We start from the raw sequence: 26,532 nt of genomic DNA on the forward strand, positions 1-26,532 counted from the left end.
CTCTCCATTGAAAAGCCACACCCTAGCCCTTGGGTTAGTACACTTTAAAGGGGCAGATTTTATGGCATACAGATTCTATCTCTGTGAAGTTGTCATAAAATAAGGAATAACCTGAAAAACAGTAACACAATAAAAGAAACGTAGACTCCAAAGACAAGTTACAATAAAAATGAAAAGCAGGAATGCGAGATAAATGGGGAGCAAATATTTGAAGAGGTCGAAGACAACTAAGCAGGTCTAATCCTTCTATGGCATTTGCCACATAAATGCTTCTTATGGGTAATTCCACCTTTGCCATGATTGTGAACTAGGCTCTTGGCCTCTCACAATGAAGCCTGAGTGACAGCTCTGCCCTGTCCAGGACCCTTGGTGAGCTGTGGGGAGGGGGTGACATGTGTTCCTCACAAGGCCCACCTGGGCAACACTGACTCCAGCGTCCTGATTTCATCAGGGGACTGGCTAAGCACGTCAGGGAGGCTTGATGACCTGAATGCCTTTGGGGCAGGCTGCTGGCTCTGCTTTTTAGGGAGGCTCTGGATGTGCAGGACAACAGCACGTAAATCCATCTACTCTAATCAGCACCTGGAGGGCCGATTTTCTGAGTGCCAGGCAAGTGCCGAGAACGGTCTTAGCAATCAACTGGGCTAGAAGAGAGCCAGTCACGTGCTGGTGGAAGTTGAGTTGCCAAGGATGACCAGTTCCTTCTGAGTGTGCCCACTATGCTCTTGTTCAGCAGTGGGTCGTGGGAGGCCCTGGGGACTGTGGCGGGGGGCCTGAGGGTAGTCAAGATTTTCTGCATTAATCAGTATGTCCCTCACCAAATGAAGAAAAAAGGGGAGAGGAATCACAGTCTCCAAGTCCTAGGCCTTAATGTCTGGCTGTGGCCACATCAGTGGGGAGATAGGAAAAGCTAGGGATTGGCGGGGGGGGGGGGTGTTGCACCAACCCCCGTTCCTCACAGTTGGCTCAAGCCAAAACAGGCACTTATCTTGCCCAGGTCAACAATTGAGCTCCCAAAGGGATCTTCATAGTGGGATTCCTCTGGCAAGAGTAATCTACCTCACCTTCCTCCAGGGTCATCAGCTGCACACAGATAAGATTTCTCAAGCAAAGCCAGAGAAGAGTAAAGTCCAGGGCCCTGGAGGGATGGCTCAGAAGTTAACAGCACCTGCTACTTTTCAGATGCTCTGGGTTTGGTTCCCAGCATCCACATGGTGGCTTGCAGCCATGCTTAATTCCAGTGCTAGGGAATCTAATGTCCTCCTCTGACCTCATTGGGCACGGAGCACACGTGTGTTGCACAAAAAAAAATACTTACAGTCAAAAACCCGTAGGCATAAGATAAAGATTTTTAAGAAGTAAAGATCAGGTTGATAGGAGCCTCTTTTGTAAGCACTTGCTGTCTTGAGAGTTAGCCAACAGTATAACATCAAAGACAGGAGTCATACAAACCGTCTTTTTGTGTGTGTCTGTTTCTGTCTGCCCCTCCCCTCTCACCTCTTAACACCTCATGCAGCTTAGACTAGCTTCAGATTCACTGTGTATCTGGGGATGAAATTGAACCTCCTACTTTCATATATCAATGGCTGTAATTACCAGAATATATTACCAAATCTGGTTCTTTTTGGTGTATTAGGTTTCAGGACTCCGAACATGACAGGCTTCTGGAGAAGGCAGCAGTGTTTGTGAACTGGACTGACCCATGCTGATCCTTAGGAGTGTTGAACAAACTTCTAAGGGACTCACTCTCCTTAGCCCTGGAGTCTTGACATTTTCCTTGGTCTGCTGACTGCAAGAGTCTTTAACTTAACCAGCTGCTCATCTGGCAGCATCTTGGAGACTGAGCATCTAAGCTGAGATTTGTCTGTGTGCTAATGACAAGATACAGCAGAGTTGGCCTGGGATGGGAGACAGGAGACATTATATACAGCATGCCACTATGTGTACTGCACCACACACAAGCCTCACTGGGGTTCACACCAGTTGTGTTGTTAGGAACTGAGTTGTTGTCATCCTTGTATCCTTTTCAAAGACCAAGGATGCATCTGTCACATAGAATACTGAGATACCTGTAGCTAAGGTCCAGGGAGGCCTGTGTCAAACCTCAGGTTCTACTTCTTGGGTAGGGGGTGATGTTTAAGGTGCTTAACTTCTGGGAGCCCAGACTTCCTTGTCTGTATATAGAATAAATTTTGTGTGAGAGAATGTATAGAAAGCACATGGAGCATAATAGGTGCTCAGTAAATTGTAGTGTTGCTATTAACAATTGTGGGGCGTCTCCTGTATGCCCGTCCTTTTACTTAGCCTTGGCACAGCAGATAAAGGAGAAACAGTCAGAAAATTCTGTTTTAGGTTGGTATTTAATGGGATGCACATAATTAATTAAATGCACATAAATAACCTGAGTTGAAATGCCAATTTCAGCCAGTACTGTGAGGCAAGACTAGCAGTCTCCTAAGGAGGCCACCCAGAAGTAAATGCTTAAGGATAGACTTGATAAATGTGATTTTCCATCTTGGGACAGACGGTATACAGAAAGGGAGTGGAGGATGCATTCCTAGCTTCCTTCAGACCCAGCCAGCACTGCAAATAGACAGACTCCTGAACCCATCCTGTTGTTGGATGGTCAAGCATCAGGATCATGGCTGGGTCAGCCTTGAGAATGCAATTTCCAAACTGGCCATTGGAGGGAGACAGAGTTTGAAGAATAGAGAAGGTACTAGAAAAAAGGGAACTACTTCCTCTAGGACTCCATCTCTGAATCCTTCACCTGCCCAAACTCCTCTTTTCCCACCTTTGAGACCCAACCCTTTCTTCTCTTTTCTTTGGAACCCTAATCCCTCAGAAACTTCCCTTTGGGGGTTCCTAATCTTCCTACCTTCACATCTCTGCCCAGGACAAATCTCTGGAAGAAAATTCACAAGCCTTGCCACAAATGCTTTGCTTTGTGTCCCAAACTGAAGGGCTGTGAAAGACAAGCCAGGCCAGGGTAGTGAGAGTGAAAACGCTCTGTGGGGGAAGATCCTAGGTGGCTTGTTAATCCAGATGAGTCAGCATTTGAGCCTGACTTCCTTAGACAGTTTTGGGGACATAGAGGTCTGGTCCTGGGACTTAAGTGAGGAGACTAAAGGTCTAGGAAGACCCTGGAGTCTTGTAGATGGAGGTAGGGGTGTGGCATAAAGCCCACCTGGGCTAAGTTGTGAGCAGGGAGGGGAGGTTTCAGTATCAGCCATGTTTCTGAATTAACTCAAGGGTGGTGGGGGACAGGGCAGTGGGCCGGAGTACTATTATCTGCCAGTAGTTTTCTGGAAAGGTGGATTCAGACCTTCATCTGTCCAAGGATGTCCCCTGCAACTCATGACCTGTATCCCACAGGGCTGAGGTTATCAGTGAAGAAAACCTAGAATCTGCCCCTTTAGCCTGTTTACGGGGAATGTGAGGCAAGAAATCAGTACACAAGCTTATGAGGGCTTAGATCTCCCAGACAGTTGCATCTCCTAGGAATGTTCCATTGCTTGCTCAGTCTGGGTTGTTCCTCTACAGCGACTTTACTCTGTAAACACAGAGCCTCGTGTGTCCGGTGTTTTCTCCGGTGTTTTCTCCGGTCTGGGCAAAGGTGCTGTTTCTCCAGGCACCATTGCCCTCCCCCATCTAAGATAGGGAACCAGGCTAAGGTCAGTGATAAGTGGGGACAGCTGCTGTTCCCTTCGCCTGAATTCCTGAGCCCTAGACAGTGATGAATGGCCTCTCCCCTCCTTGTACATTCTCCAGGTAACCAGAGTGAGGGAGCAACAGGTGGCCCGGGCCACAGTGCTCTTCTAGGCTTTCCTGCACCTGGGCTACCTCTTGCTGCACCAGAGAGAAGCCAGGACAGAGGACCTTGTAGAGGAAGCTGAGATCAGCTCAGCAAAAACACAAGAGGGCTGAGATGCCAGGGGTGATACCTTAGAAAAGCCCAGGCCCCTAATTGCAGGCCAGAACCTTATCCACCTGCTAGGCTCCGGCTCTCCTATGCTCTCTGTACACCCTTTCCAAACTCTCTTGGGTACAAGGTTAAGCCACTTGCCTGAATGGGGCATACAGACTTGTTGCGCCTGCTAGGAATCCAGGATGGGATTAAAGGGGCATGAGGCAGTCCAGAGACACAGGGAGGGAGACTGACTGGGCTTGGTGGAGGTCTTTTCATTCCAGGTGCTATCAGCCTGACCAGAGCCGGGCTGTCACCTGACAGATCAAGGAGATCTCAGTGCAAACACCCATAAACCAGGCCTGCAGCTGGAGCAGGGATAGGGAGGAGATAGGGGAAAAGAATGGTTGAACCTTTGGCCTTCGGGATCACCCCCACATTCCCTGGCCAATGTTGTGAAACTCTCTTCCGGAGCACAGGGCTCTGCAGTATAGCTCTAGGGTCCTAGAACAATTGGTGGGGGGCGGGGAGAAGTGGGGTAGTTCTCTCCATCCTGTGCTCCCCCTGAGCCAGACCTAGACTTAGTCATTTGGGAAAAGGGAAGACATTCACTGGAGGCGGGAAGTTAACTTGGAGATCAGCTGCCCTCCATTAGGAGGCTCAGGAAGTGCTCATGGGTGAGGCTACGCTGCTTAACAAGAGATAGAGGTCCTTTCAAACTAAAGATGGCGGAGCAGAGGACAGGATGCAATCACACTGAACTCGAAGCCTCGGGTGTTTTATGTTTAAAACAGGGCAATGCACAATGTCAGGGATGTTGCAAACACTAAACAAAGGTGTTGCAGCACCATATGAAAGCAGTCACCTGCTGTTTCTGGCTTCCGGGGTGGGGGGGACTAACGAAGGGGGCTCTTCTTTTCCTGGAGGGAGTGGGTATGTACAACTATAAGAGGGGCAGAAAGGGGGCACAGAGATAACTGTTGAGAGATCAGAGGTGGCCAGCTTCACTGGCTTCACCAGTTGGCATGACATCAAGGATCACTATACTTGCTCCCTGACCCTTCCTTTGCTTTTCCAGGTGTTGAAAAGCGAGCTCTGGCTGGTCTTGGTGGCTCAGCAAAACACCACTCCTCAGCCCAGAGCCTTGTGATAGAACAGAGAGCTGTGAGTAGAAAGTCAAGTTGTTTGTCCAGATGGCCCAACTTCTCTGCTTCTTGGCAGTATGGCCTTGGGTGAATAGCTTCACTGCTCTGTGTCTTGAGTATAAGGAAGGCAGAGAGAGGTCAAGGGCATGATCCACAGAAACGGAGAAGAGGTAGTCTTCAGATCTCCATAGGTACAGTGAATATGAAAAATCAGGGGCTAGACTCTAAGTTCCATCAGGCCAGAACCTCACCTTGCCAGTGGTTGCTCAGCAAACGGGGGGGGGGGGGGGGGGGGTTGTATGTGAATGTGAACACATGTGTGAAACTAGAGGGGGTTGGAAAATATGTGTGTGGCACACAAAGCGTGTGTGAACTGGTATGAATGTGTGTCACTTAGGGATGAGAGTGTCTTCATGGGAGGCTCTGTGGAAGAATAAGAGTTTCCATTTAGTAAGCCCTGTGGTAGGCCAGGCATGAGGCTGAGCCTTGGCGGGCACATTATCTCATTAAATACTCCCAGGGAGCTGTGAAGGAGGAATGGTGGCCCTGCACAGAACAGTAACAGGCCCTTCAGAGGTGAGGGGATTTGCCCAAGGGGATGGAGCTGACAGCTAGCCTCTCTCCCATCCTATGGGTGTGGGCAGCTGGGCCCAGAAAGACACAGCTTGTGTGTGTGTGTGTGTGTGTGTGTGTGTGTGTGTGTGTGTGTGTGTGTGTGTGTGTTTTGACACAATGACCTTGGAGTCTTAGACTGTGACAGTCCGTGGGCTAGTAAGAGCATTGTAGCAGTCCCCACAGAGCCGGCCTTCCTCCCAGGCTCCCCTAGAGAATTATTTTTTTCCCTCAGTCAGGAAATCTGGATCTCTACAACTAAGAACCTGCTAGGGTCAGGCAGGGGTGGGAACTTTTCAGCTGGTGGCCCTGATTAAAGCACAGAGTGCCTGTCTACACTAACCATGCTCCTGAGGTCCTGGTAGCTAACATGGGCAGGCTGAGGCCGAAGGGCAGTGGTGTGACCAGAGATGAGCAGTATGTGGAGGAAGTCTGGACCTAAGAGTCCTGTCTTCATCTTCCACTGTCCCCTCTGCCCAGAATTAGATGTTGGCACACTCAGGAACCACTTCCATCTGCCTAGGTTTCCCACATCTGGTAGCTCCCATTTTGTGTGGGGCTGTCCTCTAGAAGACAACAAGACATGTTGGCCGTGAAAAGGAAAAATCTGGGGTCAATCTGGGCTTAGCACTAGTGATTCTGTCTGAGAAGAACTTTGGTCTAGAGCCAAAATGAATGACCCTTCCTCAGACTAGTGACCTTCTAAGACCTGTGAGTGAAGAGCAGTGGTCTGGCCATCCTGAAGGCCGTGGGTTTGCAGGACCCTTGCAGCTTGTAATTTACAATGAGCCAAGAGAGCAAGTATGCATGGAGTCGCTGCCAGTGGGTCCATCTGGATTGTACAAGAGAATGGTCATAGGACTGGGGACAGAGACACCAGGAATGACTCCAGGGATGGATCCGGATATGTCAATCTTGAGCCTTAGTTTCCCTCTTAAGTAAAAACAGGGATAGCAGAACTGATTTCATTTCCAGAGGGGAAACCAGGAAAGGGGATACCATTTGAAATGTAAATAAATAAAATATCCAATAAAAGAAAAAAAAAACTGATTTCAAAGGGTGGTGAAAGAAAATCATCTACAATGGTCCTTGATGTCTTGTGGGGACTTTGTAAGCAACTGGCTGCTTTCTAGATTCCTGTCTGGAAATCCTTTGATGGTGTGGCTCTCAGATGGACTGCTGGTGTGTCTTTCTACCTTTCTTATATCTCTCCTTGCTCTGCTTACATCCCAGTGCAGAGTCCAGTTGGGAAAACAAAGATCCTAGACTGTGTACCCAGAGCTATTGAATGCTGCAAGGTCTCTGGCTCCAAAGGTAGGAGGTCAGCTTCTTCCTCCCTACTCTCCCCAACATGGATCCCCCCACTACAACGACAGAGATCATTACATGATGCAGTGAAGGACTCCATAGCTCAGTAATGGACATAGAACTCGTATAAATGACAGAGCCCCTAAAGAATAGTGCTCAGACAATTATCTCCATAGAGAAGCAACAAGAAGGAATTTGGTTCTTGGTAAAGACCTTGCCTAGTAAGTCTGTGGCCTTAAGTTAGAGCCGTGATTCATTAAAAAGAGAAAGAAAAGAGGAGGCAGTCGAGGAGGAGAAAAAGGAGGGGCCTGAATATAGGAAGCCTTTCTAACCTTTGTAGTCCACAAACCCCGATCTTCCCCCCAGCTCTTTCCCACCTTTCCTACACCAACAGGGGGCTCTTGCTAGTGCCATGCCTGCCCGTGTATGCTCTGAGTGCCAGACTTGCTTGTCAGGCTCTCATGGGAGGCCTCCGATTATCCCGGAAACCCGTAAGTCTATAGAAGGCCAGCAGGGGGAGACATTAGCACGTGAGTACGTCCGCTGGGACCTGAGGAAGGCGAGTAGGTCAGACCGGGAGGGTCTGAGCTATGGGATTGAGCCAAATTATAAGCAAAGAGACAAGGAGGGGCGGAGAGAATGGGCCAGTGCTGGGAGACAAAGACCCAGATGGCGAGGCTGAGGCCGGGAAATGCTGGAGTCCGGAATCTCAGGGCCCAGATGCCTGCTTTTGCTCTTTCAAAGTGCTTCTCTTGTGCTCCTGTCCCCTCTGTCCTGGAGCTTTCTGTACAGTTTGTGACCTCTTGTCCCTACTCGCCTACCCCAGGCCCTTTCGTGTGCCTTCAGCTAGGACTGACTAAATCTGCGTGCCCGGAGTTGGGGCAGAGGGTCTCAAAGGGCTCTCTCTCAAAGATGAAATTTTTAAAGGGTTGGTGCACTAGATGCAAATAAATCCCTCCTTCCCTTTGGACACAATACTTTTTTTTCCTGAGTCTCCACCACCCATAGCTATTACTCCTGTTGTGGTCAATGCAAAGAAGGAGTGCATTGCGAGGACAGAAAGACGGTCCAACAGAGTGTGGATACTGGACTGGGAGCAGGCGGGCTGACAGAAATGGGCACACAGTGGGATTCTGGGGCTGGTATGCGAGTATGCGCATGTGGGGTGTATTTGTGTGTGTAAAAAGAACGCAAGAATGGTGCTTTCTGGAGGTACTTGGGACAGGGCTTTTCTGGTCTCGGTCAGTGGGCCGGGTGTTGACCAGGTGTGCATAAAGGAGAGCAGGCCAGTAGCTTTTGGGAAGCGCCAACTTCCCAAGAACTCCCTGGGAACCAGACTAAGCGGGACACAACCATAACCGCAAGAGCCGCACATTCAGATTAGTGCCATCGAGAGAGCAGCGTCCTTAAGAGCTCCCGAAGCCCCACCCCTTCCTGCTCTGTGGGCGTGGTATGGGGCAAGGACCCCGTCACAGAGCTTTCTATTGGTTCGAAAGAGCAGGGTTGGCCTTGTGCTCGCCTGAGCAGGAGAGTAGAAAGCTCAGCGGCAGCGGAGGGAGTCTATGCGCGCTGGACAGCAGTGGGGGGTGTGTGAGATTCGCACTGACTGCAGACACTCAGGCTCAATCGCCCGGGATTAAGGACTTGGCGACCGGGCTGCCGGGCTTCCCGGCCGAGGCTTCAGAGGCGCAAATTGATGGGACTGATTTGCTCAGCAGGGCAGTACTAGTCTTTTAAGTATACTGAGAAGGGCCGGTGCTAAAGTAGAAGCTGTCGTGGGACGCGCCGGCGCGGAGTCCCACCGTGGCCCGGAGGAACGGAGTCCGTGCTAGGGGGACCCAGTCGGGAGTCTGGGGACCGAGCTCGCATTGTTGGGAGACAACCCGCCTCTTCTTCCCAGAGGCGTCAATCCCAAGACGGTCGAGGCGTCGGGGCAACCACTGAGCGCTCTGCAGGGAGACACGGTCGGGGAGAGGACTCGCAGTCTCAAACAGTCTGGGAGAGCCGAGCGGAATCCGGCGGGATCACTCGGGGGCGGCGAGCCCCCGTCGCGCCTCGTGCAGCGGAGAGGCCAGGGGAGAAAGTCCTCGGAGGCCGCAGTCCATGCGCGGGTTGGGGACGCCTGCCCAGTGAGTCCTCCTGGCCAGCCGGGCGCAGGAGAGCGACCCCGAGGCCGGCGGGAGAGGAGTGCTTCAAGGCCGGCGGCTGCGGAGGATGGGCGCCTGAGTGGCTCCGAGCGCTGCGCGGCACGGGCAGGCGAGGCGATCTTTGCTGAGGAGGCGCTAGGGGATCCTGAAGTGCATCCTGCCCCCGGGAAAATGGCCCGGCCTGGGCAGCGTTGGCTCAGCAAGTGGCTTGTGGCTATGGTCGTGCTGACGCTTTGCCGGCTTGCCACGCCGTTGGCCAAGAACCTGGAGCCCGTGTCCTGGAGCTCTCTTAACCCTAAGTGAGTAACTTATCTACTCTGGTCCCTAGGGGTGGGAGGCACTTCTTCGGGGTGAGGTCGTGCACCCCCAAGTGCGTGGGGGGGGGTTGTCCGTAGGAGGTACGGAGCCCTGTTTTATATCTGGCCTTTTCTAGTGTTTTGCTGCGGGCAGTCGGGATAGGGTGCAGAAGGGTGGGGTGGGGGCACTTGGCTGGGTTTCGACCCTTCGGTTCGGCCCTAGCCTCCTCAAGTCCGGATAGAGTCCATTGGTCACACCAGGCAGATAGAATGTCTGGGCGCTCCAGAGCGCACCCGAGAGCTGGGTGGGGGCGAGTAAGCACCCACTCCAGGGCCTCTGGGAGCGTGGTGGTTTTCACTCACAGCCACTCCAGGGGGGAGATCGACCTGAGCAAGGGACCAGGCCAAAACACGGGTTCCTCATTTGCTTAGGTGTCAGGGCGGCTCGGGACCTATCACCCCGGGGTGAGTGGTAGCATCCGTATCCCTTCTCCAGCTTCTCCCATTTTCATTTGTCTTTCTTCCCTTTCTGTTTGCCTCCCTGTCTTTCTCTTTGCCGTCTCTTCTTGCACGCACCCCCCCCCCCATTTCTCTCTGCCGGGGAGGTAGAAAGGCGGGCGCTGCTTCCAGGCTCACAAAGGCGGCGGGTGGAGAAGGGCGGAGTGGAAGAGGGTTTGTTTGAGGAGGGGGTTCGATCCAGTGCCCGTCGGGGGTCCAACTGAGCCAGGCACCAGAGCTTCTTCTCGAGCCAGTCAAGGGCTGAGAATGGTAGTGGAGCCAGCGAGGGAGGTGGGTGGGGAACGTGTGATTCCTGTCCAGGCAGGTCCTAGTCCCCCCCCCCAGGACTAGAGCCATGCTTAGATTTCCCCTATGGTTTGGGGGGGGGTAATGATATAAAGGAGGTCCTTTTCTTTCTTCTCCTTCCTAACTCTGCCCCCTCCCATCTCTAAACAACACACACCTTTCAGGGCGGTGGCTCAGTGGTTTCTGGGCTGTTGGTGGGGAGTATCTTGGGCTGTTGTGACCTCTGGACCTTTTTCTCTTTTGGCATCTAGGACTCACAGTGGAACTCAGGGTCGTAATCACTCTTCTCATTTTCTGGCAGTCCGGTTGTGGACAACAGTGGAAAACTGGGGGGGGGGGGGGGGGGGGGGGGGGGGGGGCAGCGCTTGACCTGTTCCTTCCATGTTCCCAGATTCCCGTTTCTGGAATTTCCTCCTGTCCACTCTTGTGGGCTTTTTGGTAACTTCCTAGGTTCTTAGCCCCTTGAGTCCCAGGGATGGTGCATCTCTCACCCCTAAAGTGAGAGAAGAGGGCTTGTTTTCTCCTCGGGTTAAGGTAGGATCCCATTACCAGTCCGCGGCTAAAGTGGGGTCAAGGTAGAGATTTCTGCCTCCGTACAAGGAAAGGGACTGACTGGCAATGATTTCTACCTTACTCAGAAGCCTGTTTGGTCACTGTGCTTTAACTGCTGGGGCTCAAATTGTTCTGGGAACCCTCTAGGCTGTTAAGCCCATGGGAAGAGCTTGTGAAGTGTCCAGTTCTTCGATGTAAGGGTGGAGGCTGGAAGTGCTCCTTAGCTAGGGGAATTGCAATCCCCCTAGGGTAGCCTATCCTAGGGGCTCATGGGAGTGACCTAATTGCTCTCTTGGGTCGAGATACCTTGCAACTCCACAGCTGGAGAAGAGCCCTCCTGCAGAGTTGAGGTTGCTGGGAGAAACCAGATCCATGGGAGCGTCCCTCTCTCTGTGTTCTCTGCCTTTAGTGCTCTAGAGCAGTTTACAAGCTTGAGGAGGCTGTGTCCCCTCTGCCCTCTCTCCAATCCACCTCTAGTTGAGGACAGGCGTCCTGGGGATTTGGAGGGGACTGACTTTGGACTCAGTAGAACCTGCCTAGATTCTATCCCGTAATTGAGCAGATTCTGGGAGCAGTTTGGACTGATCCTGGTGGTCTCCTAACCCCATTTCATCGATGCTCAGGGGTCTGGAATGCAGTTTATGTCTGTGTTTGTTGGCACCCTGTGTAGGGCAGGAGGACTGGACCAAGGCACTGCCCTCAGCTCTGGGGGGCTGCCTGTGCTACCGCACCCAACCCTCAGGCTGCCCCAGCTTTTCCAATAAATCCTGTCTCTGCTTCCTTGTGTCCTGCCTGAGTTCTCCCTCTCAGGCGACATTGTTGCCCGCTCACACCCTGTGAGCGTGGAGCTCACCTCCCTCTCCAGCCAGGCTCGCCTGCTCTCCCTCTTTCTCACACTCCCTCTCACTCTTAGTCACTCTCTGCCTCTTTTTCTCAAGTCCTTTTGTTTCTCGCACATGCCCATGCTCTGTGCTCTCCCTCGCAGGCTCATTTTCTCTTATCCCTCCCCTCTTCCTTTCCTGGCTTTTGGTCCCCTCTCCTCAGCCCTGTCAGGAGCTGGCATCCCTCCCTCTAAAAATCTCCCAGTGCCTATAAACCCTGCTTAATTGCTTCCTCCTTGGGAAAAAAAATCAAAATAAAGAAGTGATGGGGTCTGCTTCTAGGTTCTAGGGCGCATGCAGCCCCAGCTCTAGGGAGCTGGAAGGGCCAGCTTAAGACTGCCGGTCTTATCTATTTCCTGAACTGCTGCTACGGGGCTGTCCCGGTAGTAGTCCCTGGGTGATAGGAACTTCTGCTTCCTGGGCACCTCCTGTCAGATTTGCCCCAAGAGTGAGAAGATGGGGTTGGTCCTACTGGGGTTTCGTGGAAACCAGAGTGAGCATGTTTGGGGCCTGGGGAGGGGGCATGGGCTAAATGGTCCCAGGGCAGCCACCTCCCCCAGCTGCTTCCCCTCGGGAACTTGGGGCAGCCGGTAAGCCTCACACTTGAGTCCTCAGCCAGGTCCAGCTGCTGCACTTCAGTCTCTCAGTCCCATTCTGACCCTATACTGCTCCCCGCTCAGGTTCCCCCACCTCCAAGAAGTGGGAATGTGAGATCACATTACAGACCTTCCCTACAATGGGGTTGGGGTGGGGTGGGGGCTCAGTTTGGCATTCAGGACCCTTGACTCTATCAAACTTGGGTGGGGCAGCTGCAGACCCCAACCCATGCTTGCCTGTTACAAGCTAAAGTGTTGGCCCCAGCCCCTCACAGCTGTTCTAGCTCACAGTCCTGGGGAGGCCAGCCCAAGGGACTCCTTTGCAGAGTGGCTAGGGACCCGACTATTCTATTTTACGTCTAATTGGCCACAGGTGAGAGCCTGGGAGCCCTAAAGGTTCCTGTTCTCTGACCCCACCCAGGGAAGCTAGGCAAGGGCCAGAAGAGCCTATGAGGGAGCTGGGGTGAGGACTGAGTTGGAGGTTCCCTTTCTTCTCTCGGGCTCGTGGGGCCCTCAGCTGCCTTACTAGCTTAGGTGCATGGGGATGGCCAGGCCTTCGATACTGCTTGCTGTGCAACGCTGTTTTCTGGGGTTAGGGCTATGTATGGGGTCACTGGGCCAACAAGGAGATTGCTGTTTGTCATGGGAATACCAGGTTTGGGGGATAGTTCACATAATTATAAGGGCATCTGAAGTGGGGGCTGCTCACTGATGGCCTTCTGAGACTATGAAAGTCCCTTCTTTCCAGTGTGATTTGGTGGTGGTGGTTTGGGGTCAGAAGCCAGAAGTATAAGCATTTTCAGCTTGCTACTTCTAAATGATACTGTGGTTGACATCTAAGTAATAGGCAGGTAGTACCTTGCTACTTACAGTGTATTCTCATAGATGATCTCATCGGGTGCTCCCAACAGCCCTGGGAAGTAGGCATTGGCCCCATTTTCCAGAGAAGGAGGCATATGCTCAGAAAGTGGCAATGTCTTGTCTGAGGTCAGCCAGTGACTTGTTGAGTCCGGCAGAGGCAGAGCTACACTGTGTGCCATTCTTTCCATACCTTCCTGCTGTAGGGAACAGGAATTCAAAGTGGGCTTTGAACCAGACCTCTGCTGCCCCTGGGTTCTCCTCTCTCACCTCCCAGGCGGGCCTGCATCTGCTTTATGACTCAAGCCCTGCCTGTGTGGGGTGAGTAGTGTTCCAGCTTCTTCCTTTAACTTTCCGAGGCTTAGCTCTGAGGGCACACTGCACAGGTGACCTAGCCTCACTCACTGACTGGCACTCTGCCCCTCCCAGCTCTGAGTAGCTCCTTTGGTTCCTTTCTAGGCCAGGAATGTCTTCCTCTTAGGAACTCCAGGGAAAACATGGCAGGGGTGTGGTTAAGCCCCAGTAGACTAGCTATGGTCAGGTGGGACAAAGAGGCGGGCACAGTTCTTGTCGGTGGTGAGAGTGACTTCCTCTAGGACTCTTCTGGCTCGCCTGCCTCTGACAGAGCTGTGTGTGTGCCAGGGCCCAGCTGCTGTTCCTGCCCACCCACGCCTGGGCAGGCACTGCTGGGACACGCCAGGCCTGCTCCTGCTGCCTTGGGGGCTGGGTGGAGCTGGGGGGTAAAAGAGGAGCCTTTAATTTCGGGGCTCCCCACCCTAGCTGGGATGGGAGCAGACTTGAGTTCTGGCTTGGGGTCTGTCCCTCACTAGTATTGTCATCGTGGGGTGAGAACAGGCCTTATAGTGGTGGGGTCACCAAACCAAAATCGTGGCTAGAGTCTTCTACCACATTTAGACTTGCATGGCTGGAAAGCAGGCTCCCCCTTAAACCAATCTCTCTGGTAGGCCCAAGAATTGGCCTGGTGGGATAAGAATAGCTTTCTAGGCAGAAGTGTCCCCACTGTAAGCTCTTCCCCAGTAGGCCATCTACAGAAAGGTAGAGAGTAGTTCATCTGGATTGAGGTGCAAGTCCAAGGGCTATTTAATTTCTGGTGTTTTCTGGGCCTTGGAGGCTACTGTCCCCAGACTCTATGGGCTTTCCATAGTTCAGAGTTCTTTTGAATAGTTTACAGTGGCACTTCTAATGAGAAAGTTTGAGGGGAAGACGGGTGAGGGAAGAGGGGAAAGGACAGGCCACAAGACTGGAGTTGAAATAGTTCCAGCTGCCTTCCTAAAGTCTTTTTACTCCCTGGGGTGGCTCCCTGGGGTCCCAGGGCTATCAGAGACTAGGGAGGGAAGGCCTCAGGTTGCCATGGTGACCTGATTTAGGCTTCCTGCAGGGCCATGTCAATCCCCTTATTTTCCAGAAAAGGGCTTTGTCTGGGGGTGGCCCTAGGAAGGAAAGCTTGGCTTGATGATTGGGGGGGGGGGGGGGGCGGATAGTCATTTCTGAAAGGTGATGCCTAAAGAGTTTAAGTTAGAGACTTCCTCCTCTTCCTCTCCTCCCACTCATAACTTGGTGAGAAAAGGGGTAGCTAGGTATGGTGTCCCTAAAAGTATCAGTAACACTGTGCCTGGCTTTGGGCTTCACTTTCACTGGCTATACACCCAACCCTAGTGATCCAATACACTTTCTTGGACTTCCTCATGGCACTTCTGAGGAAGTTTTCCTGAGTGAAAATTTTCCAGTTAGGGGAAGATGCTAAGAAAGCGTGGGATTGGGGTCAGGGATGCAGGCCTCATTAGACTCCTTTCCCTTCCACACTTTAGGAGAAGGTGAGTTTTCTTCTGCCGGCTGCTATGCAAATGAGTTGATGAATATTTATGAGGTCTGTTCACTGAGGTTGGAGACACTCTGAGGGGTGTTGGGGGCAATAGTCCTTTCTTCTCCCCCTCCCCCCACCATGCAGACATCTGTTTCCTCAATGTGTCTGGGTTCAAAGTAGAACCCCAAGTAGCTAAAAGCCCTGTTCAGTCCTGGGGCTCTGGCGTCTGGGTGGGTGGCAGTGGAAGAGCGTACCAGAGCAGACACACATTTCTCTGGTGAGGAAGCTGGGGCCCAGTGGTTAGGAAGTGAACCAGTCTGTCTCCCATGTTCATGTCATCTGTGTAGCTGCAGTTATATGTTGTGCTGAGGTGCAATGGTCTAAGTATCAGACACTGTTGAGCCTCTGTTAAAGTCTAAGGAATTTGAGAAGCTTTCCTCAGCGGGAATAGTTCTCTGATCACTCATTTCTTCATATTAAGGGCCTGGGCTTGGTTCCTAGGGTTCCTGTGAGCTCTGAAATGTTGGAAATGCTCTTGCTACCTGGGGAGGACCAGAGGAAAGTGAAAAAAAAAAACCGCCGTGAGAATTAACACACACTTTGGTGAAACTTGTGGGCTTTGTATGGCAAAAGGGATGAGGGCATTTCTTGTCAAATGTTTACTTGCACCCCCATGCCCTGTTTGCTTACTTTCTGTTTGTTGCAGAGCTGTAGAGTTAGAGTCCAAAGGACAAAGCACCCCTTTCTGGCTTTGACCCTCCTGCATATCAAGATGGCACCTCTTAGCTTGGAGCATCACATGACATGGAAGGAGGGCTGGGGTTTTTTTCCCCCCCTATCTGCTTCAGCCACTTAGATTCCTTCCTCTGCTAGGAAGATGTCAGGACAAGGGCATGTGTTTGACAATGTGAATGAAGGCTTCTTGGAGCTTTCAATTCGCCTTCGTTGCTTGTCCCCCACTCGGTTGTGGGCCTCAGCAAATGGAACTACATTGTGGTAGCCTGTGACCTGGGATTCTACACCAATACACGGAATGACACTCTTCATTTAATTTTTCCTATGGGCTATGTTTAGTCCTCCATTGTTCTTTCTGTTGGAGGGCCTGCCACCAAGTGGATGAAACCCACGCGGCGTGTTGGGACAACGAGCTTGGGTTTTGTCTTACCCATTGCTGTCCACTGTTGCTATGCCCTGACATTTTTATCATTCACCTGGTATCCACCCTCATCCTGATCTTTGTCTGAAGCCATTTTAGAGCATCACAGCATTATTGTCAGCTGAGCCATCTTTTCCCTCTTGATGCCTCTTATCCTGGCTGTATGAAGCACCGTCTTTACCTGTAACCTACAGATAGCCTGGAGGTGTCTGTAGCTGAAGTGTGGGCTGTTTACTTTTTTTTTGACCAAACCAGACAATCAAGTCCATGACAGTCATGTTGTATCTTCTCTTTCTAGATCTTACCTAAGAAACTATAGAACTTAATGTTGGTATCTGATCTCCTGCCTCTTGGCAGACTATTTCAAAGAAGGGTTCAATCTCATTGAGTATTTACTGTACTGTGGGTGCTCATCCCACCCAATCCTAGGGTTATGGGCACTACTTCATAAGTGAAGAAACTGAAGTTCAGAGAGCTTGTCCCAGACTATGGAGCTAGTAAGCACTCTATTTGATTCCAACGTGTGTTCTTTCTCCTTGCCCTCAGCTTCTGCCTGAACAAGCTGAGAAATGGCCAGCAGAGCTTCATTTCTTTACTCTGCTTTCCAGGTTAGACAGTGAAGCCCAACTCAAGGCATTTATTCATCGCCTCCTGGGATCTGTAGTAGCTGTGGTATAGGAGCAAGAGGTTAGCTTACAGCTGTGTGGGATTCTGAGGTCCTCTCTTAGACTAATTTCTGCTGCCCCTGCTAGGAGTACCCTTTCTTTCCTTCCCTGAGTCATCTTAGGAGTGAAAGACTACTCAAGTTTGGGGATTTCTGCTCATATACTGGGAGTGGGGATGGGTACATCACCAGAATAATACTATAGAGCTGTCCCTAACCAGAGGCGGCCATCAGATCCTGGCTCTATTACTTGTTTCTATCTCCCCATCATGCAGAAGATTAGCAAGATGGGGGGCAGGCTCCAGCCAGGTTGAGCTCCTCTAGCCTTTGGCTGGGAGCTGCGGGGGTGGTGGTGGCTAAGACATGTGTGGGCTTGCTTCTTCTTGTTCTCTCTCTCTCTCTCTCTCTCTCTCTCTCTCTCTCTCTCTCTCTCTCTGTGTGTGTGTGTGTGTGTTTGTGTCTCAGTAGCAGTGGCATTTGAAGGAATGTGAATGTGTTGGGAAGTATGGGGAACAGGCACCACCTCCAGGCAGCCTGGGCCTGACACATAGGTACCTGGCCCATTTGGCCACGTCAGCCCCCCTGCGGAAATGCCCCATTAGGACAAAGGGCTCCTCTAGCCAGGCATTGCTCCACCCTGTAAAGCACTGAAAGCCTGGCAGCCTTGCCTATGGGCCACCCCTTCCACACCCTGCTGGCAGTATGGTTCTTTCTCCCCACCCCCAGCCCAAGGATAGAGGAAGGGCAGAAGGTTGATTTAATATCTCCACCCAGTAGGACTAGCCCGGCCTTCACTGTCATATCACCTGGTTTTGAGATAGCCCAAGCTCCCAACCTTGACATTGACCATTTTCTTTCTTCTGGGCAGGTTCCTAAGTGGGAAGGGCTTGGTGATCTACCCGAAGATTGGCGACAAGCTGGACATCATCTGCCCCCGAGCAGAAGCAGGGCGGCCCTACGAGTACTACAAGCTGTACCTGGTGCGGCCGGAGCAGGCAGCTGCTTGCAGCACTGTGCTTGATCCCAATGTACTGGTCACTTGCAACAAGCCACAGCAGGAAATCCGCTTTACCATCAAGTTCCAAGAGTTCAGCCCCAACTACATGGGCCTGGAATTCAAAAAGTATCATGATTACTACATTACATGTGAGTCCACACCCACCCATCACTGGCTCTTTCACTAGACTCAGCTCTGCCTTCCTGCAGTCTCCTGTCTGTGGGTAGGCAGCTTCCGAGTGATGCAGTGATACCACATGCACACGTTACAGTGCTGCCTGATGTGATCCCAGCCTGACCTTAGAATTCTGTCCTCAAGGTTCAGAACACAGCCGCTTGCCTTGGCTCCAGGGTACGGATGGGAAAGGCTTCCTATCCATGTGGCTTTCTCTTCATTTCTTGAGAATGGCAGAGTTGACTGAACCCTTTGTGATAACCAGCTTCACTGCCTTGCCCCCCCCCCCCACTTTGGGGGTGAGATAGAGTGGATTTATAGCACTAAGAAGTGAATAGGACTCAGGATGTAGCTCAGTGGTAGTGCCTGACGAACATCCATGAGGCCCTGGCTCACTCTTTAGCCACTACCCTCCTTCTCTGGTCCCTCAAAGAAGTGCATAGGCACCTTCCCTCAGATCACACAAGGAGCTGATGGGATAATATAGAGGCTTTAGCCTGGCTTGCCTCACTCTGGATTCTTTCCTGTCTAGGACAAAGCCCTTCTAATGGTACCAGTTCCATTTGTTTTGGTCTGAGCAGCATCTCCCAGTAAGAAGGCGCACCTTAGTGTCGCCCCCAAGACCAAGGCCTGGCCACAAGGAGTGCCCTCAGTAGAGGGGCTCAGCATGTGCCTGGCTGGCTCTGTTACTTCCTATGGGGAGGGAGGTAGAAGGCCTTGGGGAGATAGGTAGAAGCTGTTTGCCATGATCTACAGCTGATCCTTGTTCTTGGCTCTCTCTTGATTCTGTCAAAAAAGAAAAAGAAAAAAGTAAATTGAAAACTCCAGTTTCTAATTTCTCTGGCCTTTTCCTACAGCAACGTCCAATGGAAGCTTGGAAGGGCTGGAGAACCGGGAGGGAGGTGTGTGCCGTACACGCACTATGAAGATTGTTATGAAGGTTGGGCAAGGTGAGTACCCGCCCAGTTAGGCCTTTGGGACACCCATGTTGGCAGTTGCCTGGGGTATATTGGTAGTGGGGAAGTAGTCAGAGGGTTAGAGGGGCAGAGCTCTAATGTTCAGGCCATTCTTAGCCCACCTAAGGGAATTGAGGGCACCCATGTTGGCAAAGTCCTCCCTCTGATCTGTCTTCTCTCGGCCCTCAGATCCAAATGCTGTGACACCTGAGCAGTTGACTACCAGCCGGCCAAGCAAGGAGTCAGACAACACTATCAAGACAGCCACACAGGCTCCTGGTCGAGGATCCCAGGGTGACTCTGATGGCAAGCATGGTAAGTGGATATTAGTATTCTGCAGAGGGTATTTCTCAGGCCTCCTCTTCATCCTGTATCTGAAGAAGTATCTGCTGCCTGCCTCCTCCCCGAGACATGCTGTATATCCCTGGTGAATGTGGTGGCAGCAGGAACCCTGATAGTTTCTTTGGATCCAAGGTGGCATTGTTTGCTGCCACTATGTTGACTGCAGTTGTCTCCTGACTGACCATTGATTTCCTTTCCTTTCCTCAGAGACTGTGAACCAGGAAGAGAAGAGTGGCCCAGGTGCAGGTGGTAGTGGCAGCGGGGACTCCGACAGCTTCTTTAACTCCAAGGTGGCATTGTTCGCAGCTGTAGGTGCTGGCTGTGTCATCTTCCTGCTTATCATCATCTTCTTGACAGTCCTACTACTCAAGCTCCGCAAGCGACATCGCAAGCATACACAGCAGCGGGCGGCTGCCCTCTCGCTCAGTACCCTAGCCAGCCCCAAAGGGGGGAGTGGTACAGCGGGCACTGAGCCCAGCGACATCATCATCCCCTTACGGACTACAGAGAACAACTACTGCCCCCACTATGAGAAGGTGAGTGGGGACTACGGGCATCCTGTCTACATCGTCCAGGAGATGCCACCTCAGAGCCCAGCGAACATCTACTACAAGGTCTGAAGGCGCAGCATGGCCTCAGGCTCCACAGGACACTTGGCCTGGATCGGCCTCTCTTTTCTCCCCCACACCCCTCCCCTTGCCAGCTGTGCCCACCTTTGTATTTAGTTTTGTAGTTTCTTGGCTTTTATAATCCCCGTTTTTCCTGCCCCCTGGGCTTCGGAGGGGGTGCTTGTACCCCCAATCCCCATGCTCTTGTGCCTTCCCCCTCTGGCCAGGCCTCTGGGCTTTGTGGGGGTGCCCTTTCTTGGAGGGCAGGGTTGGACACTGACGGACTGCAGGCAGGGAGCTAGCCCCCTGGCCCTGCCCCCTCCTCATCCCCTCACCCATCCCCAGGACTATCGTCCACTATCATCACTGTTTTTAATGCTTTTGTGTTGATTTTTTTTTAGCTGTCAACTCATTTTCATCTGTTTTTTGAGAAAAATGGGAAAATGTACAAGGCAGCCCCTCCCCAGGCTTTCTGAGCCCGGCCTGACCCAGTATAAGAGGGCCTGGGGCAGGATGTGGCCAGCCAGGAAACATAGGATGGCATGTCTTTTATAGACTCCTCAGTAGTTCAGGGGAGTGGGGGAGGGTAGGCCAGGGCTATTTCTGCCTACCAGGGAGAGGAGAGCACCACCCTCCTTTTCGGACCCTCATGATACAATGCTGTTCCTAGCAGTGGGGTAGTGACTACCACCCTTCTACCAAAAAAAAAAAAAATCCCTTCCTTGTGGGATTCTTGGGCATCTCCTGCCTCCTTCACTCTCACGGTAATTAATGTCTTAATTGGCTGTTGCCTGGGGAACAGGAGAGCTGCTGCAGGCAGATGACCTCATGGGGGGTGGAGGGAGGTGAGGTGCCCAGGTGGCTATTTGCCCTGCAGAGCTGGGAGTTTCCCCCCACCACCCTGTTCTCTCCTTACCTTTGGCATCTTTGGTTCAAGGTGGAGATCTAAGGGTGTAAGGCCAGGTGGCCTGCTCCTTCCCTGGGTTCTAGTACAAGTAAGCACACACGCACACACCCCCACTCACTCAATATGGCTCACACTGCCCCCCTGCCCCTAGTTTTGAGCTGAGGCCTGGAAAGAGGAAGAGGCTGCTTGGGGCTGGGCCAGCCTGCAGTGCACTTTGACCCCAGCTCCTTGCCAGCACGGCTGCTAACAGACTGCCACTCATCTGCGCCTTGCAGGCACTCCCAGAGCTGCCGTGGAAGGAACTGGGCCTTACACCACCCACCTCCACACTGCCTCCTGGCCAGCTGCCCACCCCAGTGCCAGGCGAGAGAGGGAGCAAAACAGCCAGCCCCTTCCAGGTGGCAGTCGGAAGGGATTTTTGTTTTTGATTCTGTTGCCATTTGTGTAAATACTAGTCTTTTTTGGAAGAAATAATGTAAAGATGTTTTGTATAAACTCTGAATTATTTTCTTGTTGCTTTTTTCTTAGAAAAAAAATGAGAACTAAAAAAAAAAAAATTAACCACATGGAGAAATGAGTGTAAACTAGTGTCATGCTGTCGGGGAATGAAGTGTGATAGTGTGTCTGAATGTGTGTGTGCCTGTACTTGTGTGGGAGAGAATTCCTTTGTGAAACCGGAGGTGATCAGGGCTGGTGGCTGTCCTGTGAAGCAAGTGTTTAAAGTGCCCATGCCCTTCCTGCCGCTTTCTACCTCCTAAGTGTCTTGGCCTCCTCGTTCTGCTGCCCTGGAGCCTGAGTCCACCCTTCCACCCTATCCATCCTGTCACCTCCATGGCACAGACCATAGGCACCTGCCCTGGCTGGCACCAGGCTCAGCCAGAAAAGGTTGATGGAGAGAAGGTGTTCCCGTGGGGAACCTGGGTGTGTCTCCAGGTACTGCCATTACCTGGTTGGGACTAAATGTGGAACCTGATGGCAGGCCCAGCCCTGTCCTGCCCCAAGATGTCTGGAGCTGGAGAGAACTGACGTCCAAAGATGGCCCACTGGGCACTAGGTGACTTCATACCCATTTGGCCTCTCAGCCAAAACAATCTTTTTTTTCCTGTCTTCACAATGGGCCCACACCAGAGGTACCACCATGGTATACTCGGTGGCTTCTGGCTGGCAGTGAAGGCCCTGAAGCTAGAACAACAGTGATGCCCAGGCTTCCTTCCACAGGACAATGAGTAATTGACTTGCTTAGGTCAGAAAGGGTGCTGATGGTCCTAAACAGGGTTTGCTTTCCACCCTTTGAAAAGAGGTACAGACTGGCAGGGCCCAGAGCAGCCTGCGAGCCTTTCAAGGGACTGCCTCTGGCAACAGCTAAGACAGATATCAGGGGAGGAGGACAAGTGAGATCCCACCAGCTAAAAATGGGTAAGAAAGTGATAGAGGAAAGGAGGAGGAGGAAGGAAGGGATCCAGAGCAGGAAGCCCACTGGAGCAGGCAAGGAGCAGGCCCAGCTCCCAGGGAAGTAGTGAGTGCATAGAGAAGGAAGGAGGAGGAGGGCCTTGAGACTGTGGGACTTGCCAGGGGAGGGGAAAGAGGCTGGCCTAGAATAGGGCTGGGCCAGCCTGGGGTGCTGCTGGAGCCAGCTGGGGCAGAGTCTGTTTATTTGGTTTCTCATTAACCAAAGGAAGTGCTTGGATCAGATCAGACCTCTGCTATTTGACTGCTTGCCCAGAGTGGGGCCCAGCCTGAGCTGGGGGTCTCTGACCAGGGCTAGCTCTGGACAGATTATTGTCTCTGATCTCAAGTTGGGTGAGTCTTACCTAGACCTCCCCAATAGTGTCCTTTTAGCAGTCCCCTAACCTGGCCAAGGTTGTCAATTGCCTTTGCCTCAGTGGTGATGGGGTGAGGTAGGGGACAAGGGTAGGATCCTGGAAGTAAGATGTGGGGATATAAAGAAACATTAGTAGGAGGAGACCAAGGAAAGTCTGGGCAGTCTACCGAAGCCTAGAAAGCTCCTGGCAGGCTGCTCCCTGGCACGAGTGCTGTGGCTGGTACTCCTAGGTATACCATCGAGTATGTTGCATCCTTCACCAGGAACCTAACTGTACTGTATGTAACATGGTCCATCTCTCTGAGCTGCAGAAGATGGTCTGTGAAGATGGCAGGTAGGGAAATTACTTGCCTCATATTTGATGGGGGGAACTGAAACCCTGCAAGGCATAACTTACCCAAAAATACACACCAGGTGAAGAGGGTCATGAGGACTCAAATAAGAGAAGTTCCCTGACAGGGAAACAGGTGACTCCCCACTCCTCACTTCCCCATTTGCCTCTTCCTTGCCAGACTTGAGGAACATGGGTGCTTCTCACCCAGTTCCCTCACACTCCAGTCTGGGTCAGGAAAGGGCCAGGCTTAGCTCCAGGGAGGCAGAAGGGGGTGGTCCTCTAGTGCTACAGCTCCAAAGCAGCCCCACCCTCTACTCTTCCTCCTGTCACAGCTGGGCCCAAGCTCCTGGTGAGTCAGGGATAGAGGATGCTTCCCAGGTGAGGGTGAGGCTGCCTGCCTTCCTCTGCAAGCAGAGCCCAATTGATGTAGGAAATCAAACTGAGCAGGTGCTCCCCAGGCCTGGGTTCCCCAGAAAGGGACAGGCCAGCTTTGTAGAATTTGAAGGCCAAAGCTCCTTTGAGCTTGTTGAGACCAGTCAATTTTAAGAGGCTAGGATGCATTTCCAATGTTTGTGGGACATAGCTGGCTTGGGACCCTTTAAGCAGGGCTGTAAAGTGGGTCCAAAAATCAAAGGAGGGTTGCAACCCACCTGGGGATGTCCTAGGTTGGATCCTGCTAAGCAAGTGGCCCTCTGAACAGCTGGCAGCAATCACTCTTGGAAATCTAGCCCACCTATCTGGGCATGTAACAATCCTAATGACACCCAGCTCTGTCAGCCTGAGGAACACCCTTGTCCATCAGCTGCTGGTGGTACTGCTGGCCATCAGATCTTGGTTCCTCTCTTGGGAAACACCTGAGAGGGGAAAGCAGCACCTGCCTAAGGTAGAGGTCACCGAGCCCCAGGTGAGAGGGATTGAAGGGCACAGGGGAGAAAATAATTGTAGGTTTTGTTTCTGGTGGTTGATTGTTCATCTGGCAAAGAAAAGGGGAAGAGGAAATCCTGGAAGTTATGGGGAAAGAGGAATTTAAAAGTCTGTGGAAGGTAAGAGGTTTGCCAAGGGGCCTTTTGATCCGGAGGAAAGAACCCCAGGCTGTGAGCCACTGGACACTTGAGAGCCTGACCCGGCTCTGCCAAGACTCCTCTATGCACGCGGTGCATGCGTGCCTGCTTGGGTGTGCGCGCGCGTGTGCGTGTGTGTGCACGTGTGTATTGTTCTCTCTGATAATGTAGAGGTACTATGAGATTTGTTCATTTTCCTTAAAACAATCCCAACAAACAGCATAGGTGAGACTCCTTGATCCTAGGCTCCCCATGTTCTAGGAGTCTTTCAGTACTTGGGTGAATTATTTCAGCTGACTCTGGCTGGGTGGTGGGGATGTGAGAGGCAGATTAAACATATACAGATTCAAAACTGGCCTTCTAAAGTCAGTCTTTGATTCATTCATGCATTTTTTTTTTTTTTTTTTTTTTTTTTTTTTTTTTTTTTTTTTTTTTTGCCAACAAATGTTGGATACACCGCACACTGAGGCCTCTTCAGTGACACCGTAGTGGTAGTGGAGAGTTTGGCTTTCCGGGGCTCTGCGTGCAGTTTTCATCATAACTGACCCAAGCTGGCCTCTTGCAAGGGTCCTAAGAGGTTATCCTGCTGTCCCCATACTGGCCTGCTTCTTCCAGTGCACCTCCCCCCACTATAACCCCAAACACTTCCACATGGCTGAAGGTGATGGACGAGGAGCTGGCTTCTGAAGAATTTCCCATTCTCTGTCCAGATCCCTAGGGGAAGGGTCCACGGAACAGTTCCAGGTTCTGGGAGAAACAAGGGCAGAGCCACACTGGCTGAGTCAGGAGCCAGAAATGGTAGAGCTAGCACTGCCCTGTTATCTCTTTTCCAGACTGAACCTCTCATGAAAAAAAAACTGAGGCCTAGAGTCTAGAAGACTCTTCTCCAATGGGCACTGAGGAGCACATTTCTTCTGTACTGCTGAAGACAGAGACAGAGGTGGGTGGGAGGGGACGGAGGAGGGGAGGAGACCAGAGAAAGGGGGCAGGTGCACACATCAAAGGGCTGCAGGGGGTTAAGCCAAACACATCTACATATATGTAATGTTTATATTGACAAACTGGGTAAGTTTGTTCAAGGTGATTACCAAAACAGCTGAGGAAAATGTGGCCCCGGGAGATTTAAGCCTGGTTCAAAGGCTGACTTAGAAAACACACTAACTGCGCATTTCTCCCTGGGGGCCACTCTTCTGGGGCACCTCACACAGCTCTGAAGCCACTCATCAGCATAACAGCTTGACAACATCTGTAAAGGGCCTTTGACCCACCCGTTAGTGGCACAGACTCTGAATTGGGCAATCCAAGGCTAAGCAGAGGCTTAAAGCTCCCGTTGCCTCCCCTGTCCCTGGATGCTGAGCGCTACTGTCCAGCCTCTTGGGCACACTTCGGGGCAAGCTCCCTCCATCACCCTACCAGGCTGCTTGGGCTCTTCTGGCCAGCCTGACAGTTAGCTGTCCCTGCCCTGTCTTCAGTCCCTCTGCACACACTAATAGCCATAGCAGTAACATGCTTTCACATGCAAATTGCTATGGAATTCTCAGCCCCTGCCGGTGCCCCAGCCCCCAAGGCCTCCCCCTGGGCAGATTCAGAGAAGAGAATGGAATCTTTCAAGCTGTTAGGGCGTTTTGAGACCTTGGAGTCCAGCCCCCTTTTTAGATGGATGGGAAAACTGAGGCCCGGAGAGGGGAGACAGGAACTGCCCAAGTCACGCAGAGAGTTCACCGGACTGGCCCTCACCCAGGTCTCCTGACTTCCAGTCCATTGCCTCTTCAACACCCACCAGACCCCCTCCCATCTGGCTTGTTTACTATGGGCCCAGGAATCCCCTTCTCTGGCGCTTTAGTTTCTCCTAGGCACCCCTCCGTGGGGCCTGGGAGTGTGAAATCTGGAAAGAAAAGGCCAGAGGTGTCTGTGACTTAGGGCATTGCCCAGGGAAGGAAGCCATTTGCCTTTGAAACAGGCAGCAGGAGGGTTTGCTAGCTGGTCCCTTTGCCTCCAATTCCCTGATCCAGGCTAAACGCCTCCCCTAGCCCATCAGGCTTGCTGAGCCCCCAACAAGCCTGCTCAGTCATGGCCTCTGTAGCCTCCCCAGGTGTGTGCATTCTCACCGCTCCAGTGAGTTCATACCAGGAAAGCCTGAGCCCTGGGAGGTCCTGAGAACTCTGGTCCCGACTTGGGTGTGGAAAAAAGAAAGAAGAAGAAGAAGAAAAAAAAAAAAAAAACTCCCTTTCCTTCAGTTTAGTTGAACAAGGTGGAGGTTTTCTGAAATGAACCTTACAAGGAAACAAACATAAATACTAAAGGAGGAAAAGAAAGGAAGCTTCTCATCCATCTGTGCTCCCCTTCCATGTTGGCAGTCATCGCCCCCATCCCCAGCATGCTTTACAGGGCCCTGGGTGACCTAGAGCTTGTCATGTGTAGCATCTCATCTGCTAAAGCTGTGTACCCAACACCACCAACCTACTCATGGCACCTACCAGGTAAGATAGAGCCTTAGGCCTCAGTGCTTTTCACCCACATGTCCATCAGCCAGAAACCCCTGGCAAGCTCCTACTGATCTTTCCTGTGTGCATCTGACCC

General features: G+C 51.9%; 1 protein-coding gene across 1 annotated transcript; it reads left to right on the forward strand.

Annotated features, from left to right (window-relative positions):
* Positions 1 to 8,534: 8,534 nt before the first annotated feature.
* On the forward strand, positions 8,535 to 21,242 carry Efnb1 (ephrin B1). Its single transcript, XM_034485616.2, has 5 exons — positions 8,535 to 9,418; positions 17,620 to 17,897; positions 18,780 to 18,872; positions 19,068 to 19,193; positions 19,428 to 21,242. Exons 1-5 carry the CDS (start codon positions 9,291 to 9,293, stop codon positions 19,838 to 19,840), a joined length of 1,038 nt encoding a protein of 345 aa, XP_034341507.1. The 5' UTR covers positions 8,535 to 9,290; the 3' UTR covers positions 19,841 to 21,242.
* Positions 21,243 to 26,532: the final 5,290 nt, after the last annotated feature.

Source organism: Arvicanthis niloticus, chromosome X (genome assembly GCF_011762505.2).
Source record: "Arvicanthis niloticus isolate mArvNil1 chromosome X, mArvNil1.pat.X, whole genome shotgun sequence".
NCBI lineage: Eukaryota > Metazoa > Chordata > Mammalia > Rodentia > Muridae > Arvicanthis > Arvicanthis niloticus.

Excerpts from the sequence above, each read along its gene's own strand:
- Efnb1 (XM_034485616.2), top strand. The coding sequence starts at position 9,291 with ATGGCCCGGCCTGGGCAGCGTTGGCTCAGCAAGTGGCTTGTGGCTATG. Across the intron at positions 9,419-17,619 it reads TGGAGCTCTCTTAACCCTAA|GTTCCTAAGTGGGAAGGGCT; the intron begins GTGAGTAACTTA and ends TCTTCTGGGCAG. Across the intron at positions 18,873-19,067 it reads TGTTATGAAGGTTGGGCAAG|ATCCAAATGCTGTGACACCT; the intron begins GTGAGTACCCGC and ends CTCGGCCCTCAG.